The 20,719-nt window shown below is 41.9% G+C and overlaps 1 protein-coding gene across 2 annotated transcripts in view; it reads left to right on the top strand.

The window, feature by feature from the left end:
- Positions 1 to 2,106: 2,106 nt before the first annotated feature.
- COMMD10 (COMM domain containing 10) overlaps positions 2,107 to 20,719 on the top strand; it is a 127,027-nt gene continuing 108,414 nt past the window's right edge. For both annotated transcript variants that reach the window (XM_086770970.1, XM_086770971.1), the window contains exons 1-4: positions 2,107 to 2,143; positions 2,316 to 2,406; positions 4,665 to 4,775; positions 6,569 to 6,724. In XM_086770970.1, coding sequence (XP_086627096.1) covers positions 2,112 to 2,143; positions 2,316 to 2,406; positions 4,665 to 4,775; positions 6,569 to 6,724 — 390 coding nt within the window. In that variant the 5' untranslated portion in view covers positions 2,107 to 2,111. The remainder of the gene's footprint in view (positions 2,144 to 2,315; positions 2,407 to 4,664; positions 4,776 to 6,568; positions 6,725 to 20,719) is intronic.

Below are 20,719 nucleotides of genomic sequence, written 5' to 3'. Positions count from 1 at the left end.
GGCATCTGCAGCCGTTCCTCTGACAAGAAGGCCTCTTCATGCTCTATAGAATCAATTTCACCTGATAACAGTAGAAGTATTTTAAAAAGCAGAGACTAAATGAATTCTAACTGAAGGGCTGGGTGATGAGCAAAGTCTGTAGAACAAAATATAATCAAATAGCATGAAGGCTTATTCAGTCTTTGTGAACACACAGAATATATAGTTCAATTTCTGGAAATGCAAAGCAGGGGAGACTGAGCTTTTCAAGACTGTTGTAAGGCAGTAAGATTAATAACTTTAATCAGCAGCTAAATGCTCTATAGTCTCAGTCACTGATGCCTAAGATTTTGCCATAGGATGTGAGCAGATTCATCCAAAAGCCCATACAACGACCATTTGCATGTCTAAGTGTAACATTTTGAGTCAAAATATGGGTAACAATTTGACTTAAATTATGTCTGAGCTAGAAAGACAGTTCAGACAACTGATAAAATATGTTAAATTGTGTAATACCATTAGCTCAGTGAAAAAAAGCTATTATTCGCATTGGAAAAATGGATCACGGATGCAAGTACCAAACAATAATAAATGAATGGATGCATGAGAAGTCACAACTTTATATAATTTTTTTAGAAACAGAAAAAGTTTTAGAAAAAAAATATTTAATTGTGCACTTGACAGCACATTGACAGGTTAGCTTCATTATTTATTATTTCCAATTAGATGCTTTCTTTCCTGTCTTTCTTCAGCGAGGCTTCGAACACAGAATAATACAGGCGGGAAGAAACCTCCAGAAGTGTGAAGTCAAACCCCCTGTGTGAAGCAGGTCCAGCTGGAGCAGGTTGCTCAGGATCATGTCCAACTGAGTTTTTAATGTTCATTGTTTTGACTATTCATTTTGAATATTCATTTGATGCCGCAAAGCATTAAAAAAAAACCACTTTAAAATAGGTCCATATGACTGTAAAACCAGAGAACTGGCAGCAAACCTGAGTGACACATCTGACACCTATATCAGCTGGAACTTTTTAAAATAAGTACGCAATTGTTTAGATTTCCAGTCACCCTTGCTCATTTTGACTGAACAAACTTTATAAAACACTGCTCTCGGGGGAGATTTCTTAGAACAAGAAGTTACATTATTTCAGTATGGAGTGAAACACTCATTTTTCTTTTCCAGCCAAATAAATTTATTGAAAGAATATTGTATTTTCATGTTTTATAACAGTACAGAAAAACAGATGAAGTAGTTGAATGTAATGATATTTCACCTCAGAACAATAGCTTAAATATGTAGCTGCCTTTCACAACAGTGACTGTGGGTCCAACTTCTGCTAAGTGGTATAGTACAAGTGATGTTAAAGTTTCAGCCAGGAATTCTCTGCTTTAAAGAGAGATTCTGTTGGAGTATGGCCAGGTTTGTCACTTTTTTTTTTTCCTGAAGGTGGTTCTTAAGGCCAAGTCTACTTAAATAGACATTATCTTTTCAAACGTCCCGGCTGAAATCCTCGCCCTGTTGAAGCTAAGGACTAAACTCCCCTCACTTCAACAGACGCAAGAGTTCAGCATGTATGTCTATGAACATTTCTGTACATTGCCTCAAAAATTCGCAGCCTTTTGCCACTTGCCTCTTGAGCCTACCGTAATTTATTACCGTACACCCAGCCCCTCGGGTCACATCTTCACAGCCACATTCAGAAGTCTCTTGCACATTTTTAATATTTTTACTCGGGTTCCTAGGAAAACCAGATTTACACAGTCATGCTGCCTATTGCGCTGTTTCCTCGTCCCGTTGTCTTTTAGCCCCTTTTTCAACTTCAGCCAAACCTGACGGAAACCAGAGCTTTCACAGACAGGACATCCATTCAAGGTAACATCCACGGAGGGTGTCGAGGGGCAGCAAAGCCGTGCGGAAGGCGCTGCCGGCCTGCTCCTCCCCGCTGCCCCCAACCCCCCGCGGCTGCTCTGCCTTCGCCCGGGGCCGTGCGGGGCTGGGGCGGGGCGGGGCGGGGCGGGGGTGATTCGGAGCCCTCAGCGGGAAGCGCCCCGGCCGTGCGCGGCGGCAGGGCGGAGCGGCGGTAGTTGGCCCCGCCGGGCTGCCGTCGTGGGGCGGGGCCACAGCCACAGCCATGGCGGCGCCCGTCGTCCCGGAGAGTGACAGGTACCGGCTGCTCCGGTGGCAGCGTCGCTCCCGCCCGTACCCGGGTTCTCGCCACGGCCGGGCAGGGCAGGGCCTGGCCTGCTCGGGGGCAGGGCCTTGGCCTCGCCTCGCCGCGGTGCCGGGGCGCGGCGGGGCCTGGTGTCCTCTGACCGCCTCCTCTCCTTCCGCGCAGCATCCGCAGGGCCGTGTCGCTGCTCAACGCCGTGGACCCGGGCCGGTTCCCGCGGCTTCTCTCCCGCCTCCTCCAGAAGCTGCACCTGAAGGTCGGTAGGGCGGGCGGCGGGGCGGGAGAGCCTACGGGGGCCGTGTTCGACGGGACAGGGGTGCCCACCGGGCGAAGCGCGGCGGAAGCGGGGGCTTGGCGGGTGCGGGGCCCGGCCGGGTCCTGCCGGCGCTTTGGCCGCGCTGCTCCGGGGCGAAGCCGCAGGAATGGGCCAGCGAGAGGCGGTACCGGTGTGTCCGAGGCAGAGCGACCGGCCCGGTCCCGCACCCCTCCCGCCGCGTGCAGCCGGCAGCGAGGGCAGCCTGGCCCGTTGTGCCGTGCGGCGGGAAGGGAGAGGGCGCCGCCGGGAGCCGAGTGCTGCCGAGTCGTCTTCTTGGGACAGATGCGACGCTGTTTCACTAAGGGACAACTTCTTCCTTTTTTTTTTTTTTTTTTTTAAGTACTTTTGATCTTAATTTCGGTCGTCGCTGATTGTTCAGAACTGTTTTAGGTGCACGAAACACGAAGCAGTGATGAACGGCCGACGGTGAATGGCGTGAGAACCACTAATGCTCGTTGTAACCTGCTTCCATCGCCTCCAGGTGCTGGTGTCTCTGAGGATGCTCTCACAGGAGATCCAACTTCCTTTTTTCCGTTTTTTTTTTTTTGTTTTTTTCCCCCAGGTACTCTGCTCTTTCCCTCGCAGAGGAAAGACTAAATGCATACATATGTATGTTCTGTATGTTCATTGACCAAAGCTATTAATGGAATTGCCATTTTTTTTTTAATTGCAGAATAAATAATAAAGAAAAAACAAAGAAAAAAAAATCAGTAGTCAATTTCATCGCACAGTGCCAAAAACTCAAATGGAGACTAAATCTAAACTTGGCACTAAACATTGTATAGGCAACTGTAAGGTAAATGCTAAAACAGAAATTATTTTGTTGAGTTTTTTTATTTTTCAATGTCAGATTTTATTTATTCCCTTGTTTCATGTTTAGAAAAAATGTAAAAAGAAATACAGAATTTGTTTTCTCTACCTGTATTGTTTTACATGGATATTAACTCATCAGTAGCTGGAAAGTGTCACTAACCTTTACTCAATAAGTAGTTTAGTAGCTCTAAATAGTAAGTAGTTTACTATTACTCAATAGTAGTTTAGTAGCTCTTCACAGTTTTATCCAGCATTTATGTGAGCTGGAGTGGTCTTTTTTAATTTAGAGCACTCAGCCAACCTCATGGAGGGTTCAGCTGGCCTTTCTAAAGTACGTGACTCTAGGGTGTGTTAAATTGTTGGAAACATTAAACAAACTTGTTTGCCTTAACAAAGAAGATTCTCAGAGCCCTGCATTTCCTTCTAACAGCTAATGAGTCAAATAATGTTTCCATTTTGATGCTCTTGTTACAGACATTGTGATCATTGAAGTTTTTGTGTAATTGCCTCATTTTGTTTATTCTAAAAGCTCAATTGCTTTTTTTGGTGTAGCTTTGCAGTTTTGGATTCATAGGTGATCTAATGTGGTGTTTTGATGTCTGTAGCATAGATTTGTTAGTAATTGCATTTTAAAAGATGGCAATATTTGACAGGGCTCTGAGCAGCCTGATCTGGTTGGAGATGTCCCTGCTCCTTGCAGGGGGGTTGGACTCGATGGCCTTTAAAGGTCCCTTCCAACCTAACCATTCTATGATTCTTTGAATATCTGCATTTAAATTACTATTTAATTTGCTGTAGTATTATATATATATAACTGCTGTATTTTAAAAGTAGAGCATGTTCTCAGTAATCTTCAGTAATAGAGTAGGCTATAGATTCAAATCTGACTTTTAAAATAAGCATATGTTAGGCCTTTATTTCCTTTATAACAGCGGGGGTAGTTTTCAGAAGAGTATCCAAGTGGAAGAAGCACACAGCTAACTTATTACAGCTTTGCCTTCTGTTGTCTTTGAGGTCTGATTCAAGTAACACACTTCATACTTTTCTTTTTTTTTTATTTCCAAGAGGTCGTTGGAGATGATCTGATAATTGAAAGAGAAATATTTCTTTAGTGTCTCTCGGGTGTAAAGAAAGCATTTTCTTGTGATATATTTCAAGCAGTCCTGATAATTTATGATGTGATACTGTTGGCTTTTAATTTTGGTTTTCAGTGAGAGGAATTGTGTTGTATTTTAATGTTGGAAAAGAGCCTTACTTTGTTATTTCTATTTGGAAGCAACTGGACAGCAACTATGTTTATAAAAACAGGGGGAAAGTTTTTGTTTTGACAAGTATTCTCTAGGTCGCTAAATGGAATGTTAGGAGTAACCGTTTTTGTGCTTCAGGCTGAAAGTAGCTTCAGTGAAGAGGAGGAAGAAAAACTTCAAATAGCTTTTTCGTTGGAAAAGCAGGATCTTCATCTAGTTCTTGAAACGATATCATTCATTTTGGAACAGGTACCTTGTTTCTGTCCTTATGAACTGATAAATAAATATTTTAATCTGATTGTACATCTCAAAAATGTAAAAGTGAAGTTAAAATGAATTCATGAAAACATATATCTGTAGTATATTATGTATATTCTGGAGGCATGATTTTATTTCTTCTGTTTGCATGCCTTTCTGATTTGGACTGGACTTACCGCGTTTGTGGAGTGAGTTTCCAGCTAATGTAAATATAGATGATGGTAGTGAGCTCTGCATGGCTCTGAGAGAAGTGTTAATAATTACGAGATATAGCCTTTCTACTTATTCATTATAAGCAAGCCAGGCATGCTTTTTTAAAATTCCTGTAAGGAAAATATTAGATGAGATTGTTGAGCACTGTTTGAGCTACATGAAGTGTCCGTTACAGAAAATTTTCATGCACAGAAGCAGTCTGTACTTAGGTGAACAGGCGCACCTGATGTAGCTCTGGTATCTCAATGAGTGGGTGACTGCATGGTTTAGAGCTAAATATCTTGTAAACAGAGAAGGTTTTGTGATTCTACAGTCTACCACTGCTGAGGCTGGAACGCCAATGTATTATGTGGTAAATATGTTAACTTTCTTAGAAATTGTCACAGCCGCGATGTTATCCATCCATTTGATGCAAATATAGTAAGTGTAGTCTGTGCCAAGGGCATGCATACTGATGTCTGTTGTGGGATTTGAGTCGTTCTTTCCTACACATGTCAGTTTATGATCAGTTCACTTTGTTAACACATTCTACAGTCCTCCCCATGGCTCCTATCCAGCAGAAAATCAAAACAAAGCTTGAGGTCACATCCAGACTGAAACTTGGAATTTTCATCTCCACTAAACAGCAAACTTACTTGTTTTATTGCCTGGTCCTGATTTCACCAGAATGCTTCATTTATATGATAATTATTGAAGATGAACAGAAAAAACAGTTCAATTTCCTCTACGACTTACACCTTTTGCATTAAAAAAAAAAAAAAAAAGGAAGAGAAGGATATTCGTATCTGCCCAAGTAAGAGTCCCAGATGGAATAGATGTTGTATGAGGACTCTTTTATGTTCCTGCTGATAGCTGTGCTTTTTAAAATAACTACTTGTTCTGTCAGAGCATAACTTTTTTTAACAGCTGCTTGGTCCATGAACATGTTATAGAAAATAAGTCTACTGCATGGTCTTTGCCGCATGTGTGGTTTCTTTTTTCTTTTTTTTTTTTTTTTTTTTTTACCTCACCCTGGTGCTGATGGAGTCCTGTATTGAAAATGGAGACCAGCATTCTGTAGAGAGTGTTTACCATAAAACCTGGTGCTTAATAGAGAGGTTATGTCTAACTTACCTGTTTTGACAAACTCTTCCTGTCTTTTCAGAATATTACCTCATAGTTCAGGCTTGCTTGAACAGCATGAATTTGGAAAAGCTGTCCTTTCTTCATGGCCACAATTGACTTGAAAGCCTAGGTTTCTTTCAGTGATAGTTGCTTTGGCATTATGTACAGTGGAAACATAGACATATACTCAGATCTAGGTTGTATATGCTTTTTTTTTTTTTTTTTTTTGTAGTTTCTCTACCTTGAGAAGAGTAATTTGTAATATTGCATATTGAGGTACAATTGAGAGAGTTACACTTTTCTGTCTTCTCAGTCAGAGGATTAAGATGGACAGGATACTTGCAGTCTGACAGTAGAGCTGTTGGTAAAAAATCTTACGTGAATGTTCTGGCCATCTGTGGTGGAATGTATCTGGCACAACTTGTAGAGCAGTACTCAACAACAGCAGTTATTTTTCATTTTAACAGGCAGTCTATCATAATTTGAAGCCTGCTTCATTGCAACAACAGCTGCAAAGCATTCACCTGGATCAAGACAAAGCTGAAGCATTTGCCAGTGCATGGGCAGCTGCAGGTCAAGATACGATTGAAAAGTTCAGGCAAAGGATTTTGACCCCTCAGAAGGTAATGTTTTTTTTATTCTAAGAGAGAATAAAGTTGTGTAGGTTTGTTTTAAAGCAAGGAGTTTAAACCAAGATACAAAGTTTGTGACAAGCCAAGGTACTGGAAAATGAAAAGGGTACTTATTGGGTAGTAGGTAAATGTGATCAGGGCAGTGGAGTTCCGTTGTCTTAAAGAGATGTTGCATGTTATTTGAGCTGCTCTAACTGGTGGGACCTGACTATATGTGTACTGTTAGTAATGTACAGTGATGCAACCTGCATACTATTTGAAGATGTTCATGAAAATACTTTACAATAGGGCAAGATTAAAATGTGCTTGTGGACACTTGTAGTGGTTTAGCTCGTCAGCCTGTTGAATCTCTATACTTAAACTGTATCTGAGCACCTGTTATCTTTAATTTTGTAAGCTGGTTGGATGGTACGTTTTGTGAGATACTTACTGTGGGTTTGAGGGTTTGAGATACTTCATTATTTCCTTCTGTGTTTTATAACTAATTGTGTATCAGCAGATATTTGCTGTATTATCTTTCTGTACCTTGAGAAATAGTGGGCAAAATATTCTCTTACTTGTGATCATCGTTAGAGTAGCCAACTGTTGTAACTTTCATCAACATCTCAAATTAAAGTTAAAAAAAACTTAAAATCCTGAAAAATACTTAGACCAGTGTGCTGACTTTTTATATTAGATTTACAATTCAGTTTTTTAGATGGATCGAGTTTAAATTAACTTCCTTCTTTGAAAAAAGAGGTGTATATACAGTTATTAATACATTCTGCAACATATATATATGGGTATGACATTTAAAACAATTGGCCCTATAAATGTGTGCTCTGTATAGGTACTTCTTTACATGGCTGTGTATAAGTTAATGATTTGCATTGTTCAGTTCTCTCACAGAAGCAATGTTAGGTACATGAAAAAAAGTGACCATTCTATCGTCATAATTGTCAGCAACATAATTACAGAATGGTTGAGGTTGGAAGGGACCTCTGGAGGTCATCTGGTCCAGCTTCTCTGTTCAAGCAGGGCCACCTAGAGCCAGTTGCCCAGGACTGGTTCCAGACAGCGTCTGAACATCTCAAAGGATGGAGACTCCATCACCTTCCTGGGCAACCTGGTGCCAGTGCTCGATTACCCTCAAAGTGCAAAAGTATTTTCCTGTGTTCAGGCAGAGCCTCCTGTGTTTCAGTTTGTGCCCACTGCCTCTTGTCCTGTCACCGGGCACCACTGAAAAGAGCCTGGTTCCGTCCTCCGTATACCCTGCCTTCAGGTATTCCTATACATTGGTGAGATCCCCCTGAGCCCTCTCTTCTCAGGCTGAACAGTCCTGGCTCTCTCAGTGTTCCCTCAGAGGGGAGTGCTCCAGTCCCTTCATCATCTTTGTGGCCTTTGCTGGACTCTCTCCAGTACCTCTGTGTCTTTCCTCTGCTGAGGAGCCTAGCACTGGACCCAGCACTCCAGGTGCGTCCTCGCCAGTGCTGAGTAGAGAGGAAGGATCACCTCCCTTGGCCTGCTGGCAACACCCCCTTTAATGCAGCCCAGGATACCACTGGCCTTCTTTGCTGCAAGGGCACATTGCTGGCTCATGTTCAAGCTGGTGTCCACCAGGACCTCCAGGCCCTCTTTTCTGCCAAGCTGCATTCCAGCTGGGTGGCCCCCAGCAAGTACTGGTGCCTGGGGTTGTTCCTCCCCAGCTGCAGGACTTGGCTTTTCCCCTTGTTGAAATTCATGAGGTTCTTGTCAGCCTATTTCTCCAGACTGTCAGGTCCCTCTGGATGGCAGGTGACCCTTTGGTGTATCAGCCATTCCTCCTGGTTTTAGGTCATCTGCAGACTTGCTGAGGGTACAACTCTGCCTCGTGATCCAGATCATCACTGAAGATGGTAAACAGGACTGAACCCAATATTTGCCCCTGAGGTACACTGCTAGTTATTGGCCTCCAACTAGACTTTGTTCCTCTGATCACTGCTCTCTGGGCTTGGCCATTCAGCCAGTTTTCAGTCCACCTCTCTGTCCACATCATCTGCATACATTGACAGCTTGTCTATGAGGATCTTACGAGACATAGTGTCAAAGGCCTCAGAAGTCAAGGTAAACCCTATCCGCTGCTCTCACTTTGTCTGCCAAGGCAGTCAGTTTCACTGTAGAAGTTTATCAAGTTGGTCAAGCATGACTTCCCCATTGTGAATCTATGCTGAATACTTCAAGTCACTTTCTTGTTCTTCATGTGCCTGGAAATGGTTTCCAGAATTAGTTGTTCCATCACCTTCCCTTTAGTTCCCCAGGTCCTCCTTCTTGAAGATAGGAGTGACATTTACTTTCCTTAGAAATCTTCAGGATTGGTGTTTGGTGGGGGGTTTTGGAAATTTTTTTTGTTTGGATGGCTGAGTTTTTTTAAGACTCTTGATTTATTCATGTTCTGTATATTGTTGAAGTTCCATTCATAATGATGCTTTTTTTTTGGTTAAGTGTAACTTCTAGTTTTAGTGATTCAGATTTCAGAAGTATAGGAGTTACTGTACTGGATCAGAAAACCTGTTCATTGTGTGTCTTGTTTTTGATGCCTTGGATAGAAGTGTAGGGGTCGAATCCTGTAGCTAACCTGTTTGATGAAAACTTCTGGCTTACCTCATGACTTAGAAGCTGTCTTATACCCTCAAAGATTATCGTTTATCACTTGTGAAATATTCTAATGAATCTGGAGGTTCTATGTACTCGCCAGATTTATGATTTTCTACCACTTGAGAAAAAGTTATATGTATTGATGTTTTTAAAACAGTATATCCATTATCTTATGATTTTAACGTATATCACTTTTTAATTATGTCGTAGTTCAGCCCTTATTGGGACCAGACTACGCGGTCTCTCTCTTGCTCCCCCCAGCCTCCGAGAGAATAGGGGGAGATCATATAAGGAAAAAAAAACGGCTCGAGGTTTGAGATAAGGATGGGGAGAAACCCTTCAAGTTACCGTCACGGGCAAAACAGACTCGACTTGGGGAAAAAATACTCATTTACTTCTAAAACTAGCAGAGAATGAGACAGGGAATAAGATAACCTCCCCCTACCCCTCCTTTTTCCTGGGCTTAACATTATCTCTACTACCTTCCCCCCACTAAGCGGCACAGCGGGGAAGAGGGAATGGGGGTTGCGGTCAGTTCATCACGTGTTGTTTCATGCCGCTGCTTCATGGTCAGGGGAAGAACTCCTCGCATTCCTCCCCTGCTCCTTCATGGGGTCCCACCCACAGGCCACAGTCCTTTGTGAAACTGCTCCAGCGTGGGTCATCTATTCCACGGGGTGCAGTCCCTCTAGAACAGCTGTCCCAGCAGGCCCTCCACGGGTCACAGCCTCCTTCAGGCCTCCACCTGCTCCGGCGTGGGGTCCTCCACGGGCTGCAGGTGGATCTCTGCTCCTCCGTGGGCCTCCATGGGCTGCAGGGGGACAACCTGCTCCACCATGGTCGTCACCACAGGCTGCAGGGGAATCTTGGCCAGGAGCCGCATTACTCTTCCCCCTCCTTCTTCACTGACCTTGGCGTCTGCAGCTGTTCCTCTCACAACAGGCTGGTAGATGCCTCTCAGGATCCTTTTTACATCTTATTCACTTCTCATCTCCTCTCCACTTCTTGCAGCCAGGCTGGGCCAAGTTGGGCCCAGTTGACTGCCTGGCGGGAGGCCAGAGGGTGAGGCCTGCAAGGCCCATGAGGCTCGCGCCTCCCCCTCTCTGCCCCCGCTCAGCTGCTTCACATCTTCTTTCCTTTTTTTTTTTTTTTTTTCCTGTTTTCCCCTTCTTAAATACGTTATTGCAGAGGCGTTATCACGGGACATTCTGCTACCATTCGGCTCGGCCTTGGCCAGCAGCGAGTCTGCTCTATGCCCGGCCGAGTCCACTGAACAAAGGAGAGCGACTTCTAGCAGTTTCCTACAGAAGCTACCACCTTGGGCCCCCCCTTACCCAACAAAACCAGAACAAATTACAAGAAATACTGAAGAAGAGTGTAGTCTGTCTTATTTTTATTTTGAGCTACATAATCTGTGATTTCTCACTCTCATTCCATGGATGTTTCCTGTTTGTCATCCTTCAAGTTATCTGTTTCTGACATATTTTTGTTAATTTTTTTGAAGAAATTAATATGAATAGAGCATTATATGGGCTTGCCTGGAGTGTTAATACTTTGTGTGGTGGCTTTATAATAGAAGTCTCCTTCAGGGATCTGAACTGGGACGAACACTATTTAATGTCTTCATCAAGGACACAGTGAGATTGAGTGTACCCTCAACAAGTTTGTGGATAACACCTAGGTCAGTGGTGCAGTTGATTTGCTAGAGAGAAGGGATACCATCCAGAGGAACCTTCACAACCTTGAGGAGTGGGCCTATATGAACCTGATGAAGTTCAACAAAGCCAAGCGCAAGGCCCTGCTCCTGGCTTGAGGCAATCCTTGATATCAATACAGACTTGAGGATAAAAGAATTGAGAGCAGCTGTGCAGAGAAGGACTTGGGGATAATGGTGGAAAAAAAAAAAAAAAAAAGGACATGAGCTGGCAATTTGCACTTGCAGCCCAGAAAGCCAGTTGTATCCTTGGTTCTATAAAATAAAGGATGGCCAGCAGGTCAAGGGAGGTGATTCTTGTCCCTGTGCTCTTGTGAGACCCTACCTGGAGTACTACATCCAGCTCTGGTGTCCCCAGGACAGGAAGGACATAGACCTGTTGTAGCAGGTCCAGAGGAGGGTCGTGAAAGCGATGCAAGGGCTGAAACACATCTGCTACGAAGAAATGCTGAGAGAGTTGGGATTGTTCAGCCAGGAGAAGAGAAGGCTCTGGGGAGACCTTACTGTGGTTTTTCAGTACTTAGTGGGGGCTTGTAAGAAAAATGGAGAGAGACTTTTTACCAGGATGTGTAGAGACAGGACAAGGGGCAACGGTTTTAAACTGAAAGAGAATAGTTTTGATATAAGGAAGAAATTTTTTACAGTGAGGGTGGCGAGACACTGGAAGAGGTTACCCAGAGAAGCTGTGGATGCCCCATCATTGGAAGTCAGATTGGATGGGGCTTTGAACAATGTGATCTAGTGAAAGATGTCCCTGCCCACGGCCGGAGGGTCTGACTAGGTCATCTTCAAAGATCCCTTCCAGCCCAAACCATTCTATGAATACAGATCTTTTTCTTTCATACTCTTTTAAAAATATATATGAGCTCTTTGGTTGTCACTGCATATTTGGGAGGGGCTTTTACTGACCTGTTCATGTGGTGTGCAGGGCTACATACTGATTTAGAATTCAGACTAGATGTGATCACTTCATGCTTTCCCTTGTCATGTGCTTTTTGGTACACTTACCAGCTCTGAATTTTCTTTATAACAGCTTTAGTCGATGTATACATGGGATTGCTCATCTGAATCTGAGTGCAGAATCAGAGTCATGATTAGTATTACTGAGATCCTGATAGTTCTCTTCCAGCATGAGAGGATGTTAAAGGAAACTGTGTAAAAGATAGAGTTTGCAGTGTAACTAAGAAAGATCTAATTGGAATTTAATCTTTGTTTTAAAGTGTTTTACTAAAATCCAAGTGGCAAAATAATTCTGAGTCTCTCCTGGCATCTGGTACTTATAAGTTTTATGTTTTGAAAGTATTGAAATGCTGCTAAGTCTGTTTTCTGTAGCGTACACAAGAAGGACCAGGCACTAATCTTTCATTTCTCTTTTAAGACAATATAAAATGGTTGACAATTTTATTTCTTTATTTTGAGGTATGGTTTGCACATCATGCAAACATTGGAACCTTTGGGCAAAATGAAGGAAGAACTGAGGACTGATTAACTTAGGGCCAAAATTAGTGGGTAGCTGACTGTGCAGGATTATTATTTCATAGTATTACTAGTTAATTTGGCTCATCACCATTTTTGAGAGAGTAGGCCACTGCATCTTTTGGCTTGCAGCAGTGCTCAGATTTAGACTCCGGACCACTAATTATTATGAGAAGTAATTTCTTACAAATATTTTGTTTGTATTTACATGTTATTTCTCTTAAACCAGATTATTTTCTTGCCTGCAAACTACAACTTGGTAAAAATTAGTATTCTGCGTTCTGGGTCTGTCAGTTCCATGCAAGAGATGTAGGTGGTAATGCACTAGCTGGTAGCTTCATTAGGGTGACAAGCCAAACTGAGTTTGTTAGATCAACAGAACAAGTATGTTCTTCACTGAGGTGAAGTTTTTCTGCGGCGTATTGAACACAACTTCTAATTGTTAAAGAAAAAAATATTCTCTTTTGAACATAGGTCCTTGAAATTTTTTTTGGTGCAGACTGGTTAGTTGATAGGTCATTATTGTCTTGAGAAATGAATGAAAACTGTAGAGTTAAACTAAAGCTGTACTGTTTAATAGTGTTTATTTTCTCGCTTCATCTTTTTGTTTTTCTTCACTGAACTATAACCACTATTCAACTGCATAGAGTTATTAATTACATATATTCTCCTATTGCATGAATTGGTTCTCTGAATCTTTACTTGTTTGACAGTCCCTTTATTATATTATTTCTGCTGTATAATACAGTCCTAGTCAATTAGAATGATGGTATTTGTATCTGTTTTTTGTTTGAATGCATTCTTAATTTGAACTGTAGAATGATAGGCTAGTGATAATAGTCAGATATAAATCTGCAGTTTTTAAAATGTATTTTTTCCTCTCCTCAGAGAAGAGAGAGCTTTTTGTTAGAGTTCTCTCTAAATTCTCATGGCAATTTTTCATCAATTCTGTTGCTTTTCTCCTCCTCTCTCTATATTGTGTTCTCTATGTGTTTTTGGTACTCTGCAAATCTATGTTTTAAAGGCAGGTCAAGCTAAATGCCGCATAGCCTTCTTGTTTTGGAAAACTATTCAAGATATCTTTAAAATACATATAATAAAAAAGATGAGGCCTGTGTTGCCAAGCAAGAGAAGTTTTTTATAGCCTTCAGACAGCATTACTTAATATAATGATGCGTGGGAATGCAACTAGTGAAATTATGTACCTAACATTCTTGACAGAGCTGTCAATTCTGTATCTCGACTGGCTGTTTGAAGCCATATGGAAAAAACTCTGAAAGTAGTTTTCTCAGAAACTGACCTTCTTTCTGAGGGGTCTATTTGTAACATGAATATGCTGAATTCCCTCTGCTAAAGGCTAGCAAATCTACAGAAATGCTCTGAAACACGTGCATCCTATGATTGTTATGACAAAAAAGAAAAGAATTGCTGTGCTGTATGTGTATCATGGGGGAAAATTTCTTTCTGGCATCAGAAGAAATGCCAAATAAGGAGGAATACAGCTCAGAAAGAATTTTTCAGTTTCTTGTTAGTGTCTGATCCACTAGTCATTCTCACAGTGACAAACAGAGGTCACAAAGACCATGTTGTACCTACGGGCATTGTCACAATGAATTGTGAACCAACTTGCGTTATATGATGCTATCACAGACTATGGCAAAGAGAACACAAGTGATGAAAGATGTAGTAAAGACACAATTCTGTACCTGCTGAGATTTATTTTAATAGCTAGCTACAGCACAACTGAGTCTATTTAATGTTCACTCACACAGCTTTGTTAGTAGTTATTTTAATAGTTTACAGTTTTAAGGTACTACTTCTTGAGGACTTTTTAAAATGAGTTTCTTCTTATCCTTTCCATCATCTACCAGGAAAGTGTAAATGATAAAGATTAGAAGAAGGTACATTTTGATAATGTTTTAAAATATCTGAAACATTTATTCTGTTCCTACATGCAAAATAGCATCTTTTAGGGTTGTGAAAGAGTACCATACTTATCTTGTGTAACTTCATGTGTAATACAAACTGTAATTTTTCTTCAATATATAAAAGAGCTTTTGTAAGAGGGCTCTGGTTGTGATTTCAAGGCTTGAAATGACAAGTAATTTCTGGGGTATTTTTTATGATTAATAAAAATGTATGCCTTATCTCTAATTAAAATCTCTCTAGCTTCATCTTCCCACCGTTGGATCTTGCTATATATTCTTCTGCTAGATAAAAGAGCCAGTCAGCTATGACTTTTCCATATAAGTGCTCGTAGACTGGTGCATATCTTTACTGCAACTTCGTGCTCACAAATTTCCCAGAGAGAGGCAGAGCACAACACCACTTATACGTTTTGCACAAAGTGAATCCCTAAATACTAGGGTTTTGGAAACTTGAATGCTATTTCTAATGCTTGTCATGCAGTCTCTTTCTGTTTGCTTTCAAGCTAGCTGCTTATCTGCTAAAATACACGTAAAGATGAAACCTGCAGTAACTTCAGTTAGGGACAAGTCTTTTGAAGTTGCTGCTTCTTAGCACTAGTCTTGCTCTACCAATTTGGTATCATTTATTTTGTTTTCTCCTTTTGAAGTACACTGGTACTTCTTGGTGTGTGTCTTCCTTTTTTTTCAAATTCAAAGATCAAAAATGTGAGAGTTTTTGGTTTGAATATTAAACAAAGAAGTCTGAAAATAGCACTTTTCTGGGCATATGCACTAAGTAGGGTTTACTGAAGGGAAATAGGACTTTATCCTTACAGGCATAAATGGGAAGTCAGATGAAATTAACTCTCCAGGAGAGAGCCAATCTTAGATAAAGAATCTAGTTCATCTTGCATATTCACCAAATAAGATGGCTTTAGGAACATAATTTGTTCAGATTTTCCTTTTAGAGTTAAATCTCAGTCTCTTTTTCTATTTTTAATATGCTCTTAATATCCAGATGCTCTCTGAGAGGTAACTGAGGGTACTGACTTTTTGGCTTATTCCTCTTGCTTTTTCTAGCACTAACTAGAAGCTGCAACTCCCAGTTTACAAAGTTAAAACACTGCTCCCCATTTTATTTTATTTATTTTTTTTTTTTCTGCCTCCTTAAGTTACTGATACTATTATGGAAAGTTATGAGGCATCTGAGAGCTGGGCAGCAAATGTAATGCATGTTCTGTGGCTCTCTTCAGTGCCTCTCTATCCCACTTGGTTTAACCACTTGACTTTGGCCCAACCTGTCTCCCATCTGTTAGTCTTACAGTACTTTCTTTCGAGGCTAAGGTAGAAAGACACATAGATATTTTCTCTTTGTTTTTTTTACACTTTCAGAAATTTTTCCTTTGGAAATTGGATTCTGTTTGGTCAGTCTTTTTACAGGATTCTTTAAATGCACTGTCCGTTTGCCTGACCCAATCTAACCCTTTCCTTGCCCTTATATTACGACAATCATCGCATGTGATACTACTTCAAAGCCTGTAAGATTATTCCTGTCTACTGGTGAAAAACTTCGTTGCTGCTTTCCTTTTCATTTTGTTTGTCTGTTTGCTGATGGTCTTACAGTATCTGTGAGACTAAGGCAGAATCAGATTTGACATTACATTCTAGTATTGTCACTAGATAGGTAAGATCCATCCAGTGATTGTTATTTTCTTGTGACTACCTGACTAAGATACCTTGCAAAACTGTCATTAAGGTTGCAAAATCCGGTCTTAAAATTTAGTAAGAGGCACTGTAGTTGACTGTGAAACACATCTGCTTAACATAGCTGTGCATATGTGTTATGACTGTCTTTCATTACAGACTCCCATGCTTTGTTTTTTAAAAAAACAAACAAACAACCAACCCTATTGTCCTGACTTTGTTTTACGGATGGGTGGATGTATGTAAAGTTTTATTGATAGTTACTACCATTTTTATAGTGCCTGCTTTGAGTCTTGGGTTTATTTGAACATTTGCCTAGTACTGTCAGCTAAAGATGCTGGTCATTCAATTTGTGACTCATATCTCTGGATAAAAATTGAGTCTTAAAGATTTTAAATCTGCCGTTGAAGAGTAATTTTCAGTGAAACCACAAAACGCCCCAGTAATCCATTTGTAAAATGGGGATACTGAATTGTATTGAAGTTGAATACATTTGTACAGTAGAGGGACAGATTTTGAAATAACTGTATACCACCAGGTTTTTCCATTGCTACTCAAAATGTGGTAGAGGACTGTAGTCAGAAACTATATGCAACCAGTGTGAAAATCCAGCTGTTTCACTGTAGACGTCCTCACCCATGGAGCAGTTTTTACAGTGAGGCCTGCCGAAAAGAAGCTGCAACATCTAGAACTTCATTCAAAGATATACGTGCCACCTTAATACAACTGAAGTCAGCAGCAAAAATAGAGAATACAAATCTGTGGTTATGCAGTCATCTCCCTTGTCCCCAGTGCTAGAGTTTCCCATCAGTAGGAAACTGATGTTTGATCTGAGTATCGTAAAGGAAACACTCTCTTCCTGATTACAGAGTATTTCTGTGATTAAGACCTTACCTGTGATGATTGGCAAATTGTGCCTGTTGCTCATTGCCTTCCTCTTAAAAATGTGCACCTTTTTTTCTCTGTTTTAATGTTTGTTTGCTATATTGAGTACACTTTCGGCTTCATCCTGCTGGTGTCTCCTCTGTACTAACTTTCTTTTCTTAAGCAGACGGAGTTTTTGAAGGAGTTCAGTCAGACATGTTTTGTCATCCTTCTCTTGGCCTCTTCCCTAAATTATTTTCATCATCACAGCACACAAAAATGACATTTTTGTATCTAATTCGGAGTTTTGATTCTGCAATTCTGAGTGTGCTGATGGAGAGCAGAGTTGGCATCTTAGGCTCTAAGTGACATGAGCAGACTTGATGATTTGCTCTACTTTTTATGTTGGTGTGATTAGACAGGTCTGAAGTTAGAGTAGTATGTTGAGGACCAATGTTTTTCTTAACATGTGATACACCTTTAGTGCTCTCTTATCCGTAGAAAACTGATAGTTCATTTCATACATACATGTTGTGGTGCTTTCCTTAAATAAAACTTATTCATTTGTGTAACTATGACTTAGTACATTTTGTTGAGTGTGGTTATTGAAAGATGATGGGAAGGGACCACCAAACTTTAAAATTTGAGTATTCTCACTTTTTTATAGCAGAAATAAGTGAGTTAGTATCTGAGTTAAAAAGACAAAATTCTGATTTCACTTGTGAAAAATGAATTTAATTTTCCTCTTTCTGTAACTATTGCCTTTGGGGACAAGATAAGTTCCTTTCTAAGGTACATGTGGGCAGAGACATGAGTTGTTCATTTTTCCCACTGCTGCAAGCAGCTACATCATATAGTGCACTTCCTGAATTTGTCAGGCTCCATCTTTAAAGTACCTAGTAGTTTCTGCTCATGCTGGTGCATGGTTCAAACCTTAGTCCTTGAACCTTATTTATCATAGAGTCATAGAATGTTTTGGGTTGGAAGAGATCTCGAAGATTATCTAGTACTGTTGTAGTTCAGCCACGATTGGGACCAGACTACGCAGTCTCTCTCTCACTCCCCCCACCCTCCGAGAGAACAGGGAGAGAAAATATAAGGAAAAATGGCTCGACGTTTGAGATAAGGACAGGGAGAAATCCTTAAAATTACCGTCACGGGCAAAACAGACTTGACTTGGGGAAAACTATTCATTTATTACTACAAACAGCAGGATAATAAGACAGAGAACAAGATAACCTCCATCCACCCCTCCCTCTTCCCAAGCTTAACATTATCTACTACCTTCCCCGCCCCCCCGCACAGGGGGGAAGAGGGAATGGGGGTTGCAGTCAATTCATCATACGTTGTTTTACGCCGCTGCTTCATGGTCGGGGGAAGAACTCCTTCACATTCCTCCCCTGCTCCATCATGGGGTCCCTCCCACGGGCCACAGTCCTTCGTGGAACTGCTCCGGCGTGGGTCATCTCTTCCACGGGTGCAGTCCCTGCAGAACAGCTGTCCCAGCGGGCCCTCCACGGGCCACAGCCTCCTTCAGGCATCCACCTCCCCCGGTGTGGGGTCCTTCACGGGCTCCAAGTGGATCTCTGCTCCTCCGTGGACCTCCATGGGCTGCAGGGGGACAACCTGCTCCACCATGGTTGTCACCACAGGCTGCAGGGGAATCTTGGCCAGGAGCTGCATTACTGCTCCCCCTCCTTCTTCACTGACCTTGGCGTCTGCAGCCGTTCCTCACAACAGGCTGGTAGATGTCTCTCAGGATCTTTTTTACATCTTATTCACTTCTCACTCATCTCCTCTCCAGTTCTTGCAGCCGGGCCGGACCGAGTTGGGCCCAGTCGGCTGCCTGGCGAGAGGCCAGAGGGTGAGGCCTGCAAGGCCCATGAGGCCTGCGCCTCCCCCTCTGTGCCTCTGCCCCTGCTCAGCTTCTTCACATCTTCTCTTCTCTCTTTTTTTTTCTGTTTTCCCCTTCTTAAATACGTTATCGCAGAGGCGTTATCACGGGACATTCTGCTACCAATTGGCTCGGCCTTGGCCAGCAGCGGGTCCGCCCTAGGCCTGGCCGGGTCCCCTGAACAAAGGGGAGCGACTTCTAGCAGTTTCCTACAGAAGCTGCCACCTTAGGCCCCCCCTCACTAACAAAACCACGACAAGTACCAAATCCCCTGCCATTATTTCTTCAGCTATCATAAATATACTTCCTCAAGAATGGACTTAAGGCTGTGTTTTGATCGCCCTATTATGCACTGTGCTATAGTGTTGGTCTTAATACTATAATAGTTGAAGTTTAGACTTTGGAATCTTAAGTTACCAATGTTTAGTTTAGAATGTGAACTAAAGTAGCCTTTTAACTGAGAGAGCACTCCAGTATTGATGTAGTGAAGCTGAACTTACTTCCAAGAGTAGTTAGTTACTGTGTGTAAACTGATACAATGCTCTTACAGGTATACCACATTTGGTAGAAATGTATGAGGAGAGTGTAACTCTGAAAAATAATGCCATTACACTTGCATATTACTTTGGGTTTTTTACAGAAAAGGCTTTATAGAAACAAGCATGCAGATTTTTTCCTAAAGATACGAAAGGCTAATCTCATGTGCTGTAACATTTATCACAAATACCAGATCATTTTGAACTGAATGGCCTCTCAAAATAAGGATTGAAGTATTGGAAAATAAAATGGGTGGGCCTATATACCAGTGGAGCATGAAACTTAATTTCTGTATTACTGCAACTGTCCAACTTTATCTGAAGTAGTTTGTTGGGCTTCTGCCTAGCAGAACATTATTTTCTGTGGTACCTGTAAAGAATGAGCCAGTAAGAAGCTCTTTTTGGTGTTCTGTTTCTGTTACACAGTTTTTTAAAACCTCACAAAAATGAAGTCAGTTACACTTCTTCAGCCTGTCCTGACATTAATCAGACTGCCTGGGAAGGAAAGTTACTGTAGACATACTTAAACTACCCTAAAGTGTCTCTCTGAGTATTGACTCAATGTCAGGAGACTTGGTTGTTGATTCTCAGCTATGCAACTCTAAACCAGCATTCTGTGCCGTAGGAAGCGCCAGCAACCAAGAAAAGGGATGTCCATGTTAACCAAATCCTTCAGCACCACCAGTACCACAAGAGGTAGAATTATAGAATGGTTTGGGTTGGAAGGGACCTTAAAGAAGAAGTTACAACCGCCCTGTCACAGGCAAGGGACATCTTCCACTAGACCAGGTCGCTCAAAGCCCCATCCAACTTGGCCTTGAACTCTTCCAGGGATGGCGCATCCACAGCTTCTCTGGGCAACCTGTTCCAGTGCTTCACCACCCTCATGATAAAAATTTTTTTCCTTACGTCTAATCTAATCTATCCTCTTTCAGTCCTGTCACTACATGGACCCTGTCGAAAGTCCCTTTCCAGCTTTCTTGCAGGGCCCCTTTACATACTGGAAGGCTAGTTTAAGGTCTCCCCAAGCCCTCTCTTCTCCAGGCTGAACAACCCCAACCCTCTCAGCCTGTCTTCATAGGAGAGGTGCTCCAGCCCTCTGATTGTCTTCATGGCATTCCTCTGGACTTGCTGTAGTAGGTCCATGTCCTTCTTATGTTGGGGGCTCCAGAGCTGGATACAGTGCTCCAGGTGGGGTCTCCTGAGAGCAGAGCAGGAGGGGAGAATCACCTCCCTTGACCGCTGATCACACTTCTTTTGATGCAGCCCAGGATGCAA

Source organism: Chlamydotis macqueenii, chromosome Z (genome assembly GCF_036417535.1).
Source record: "Chlamydotis macqueenii isolate bChlMac1 chromosome Z, bChlMac1.mat, whole genome shotgun sequence".
NCBI classification, from domain to species: domain Eukaryota; kingdom Metazoa; phylum Chordata; class Aves; order Otidiformes; family Otididae; genus Chlamydotis; species Chlamydotis macqueenii.
Note: the sequence above shows the minus strand (reverse complement) of the source record. Positions and strands in the feature narration are given on the sequence as shown.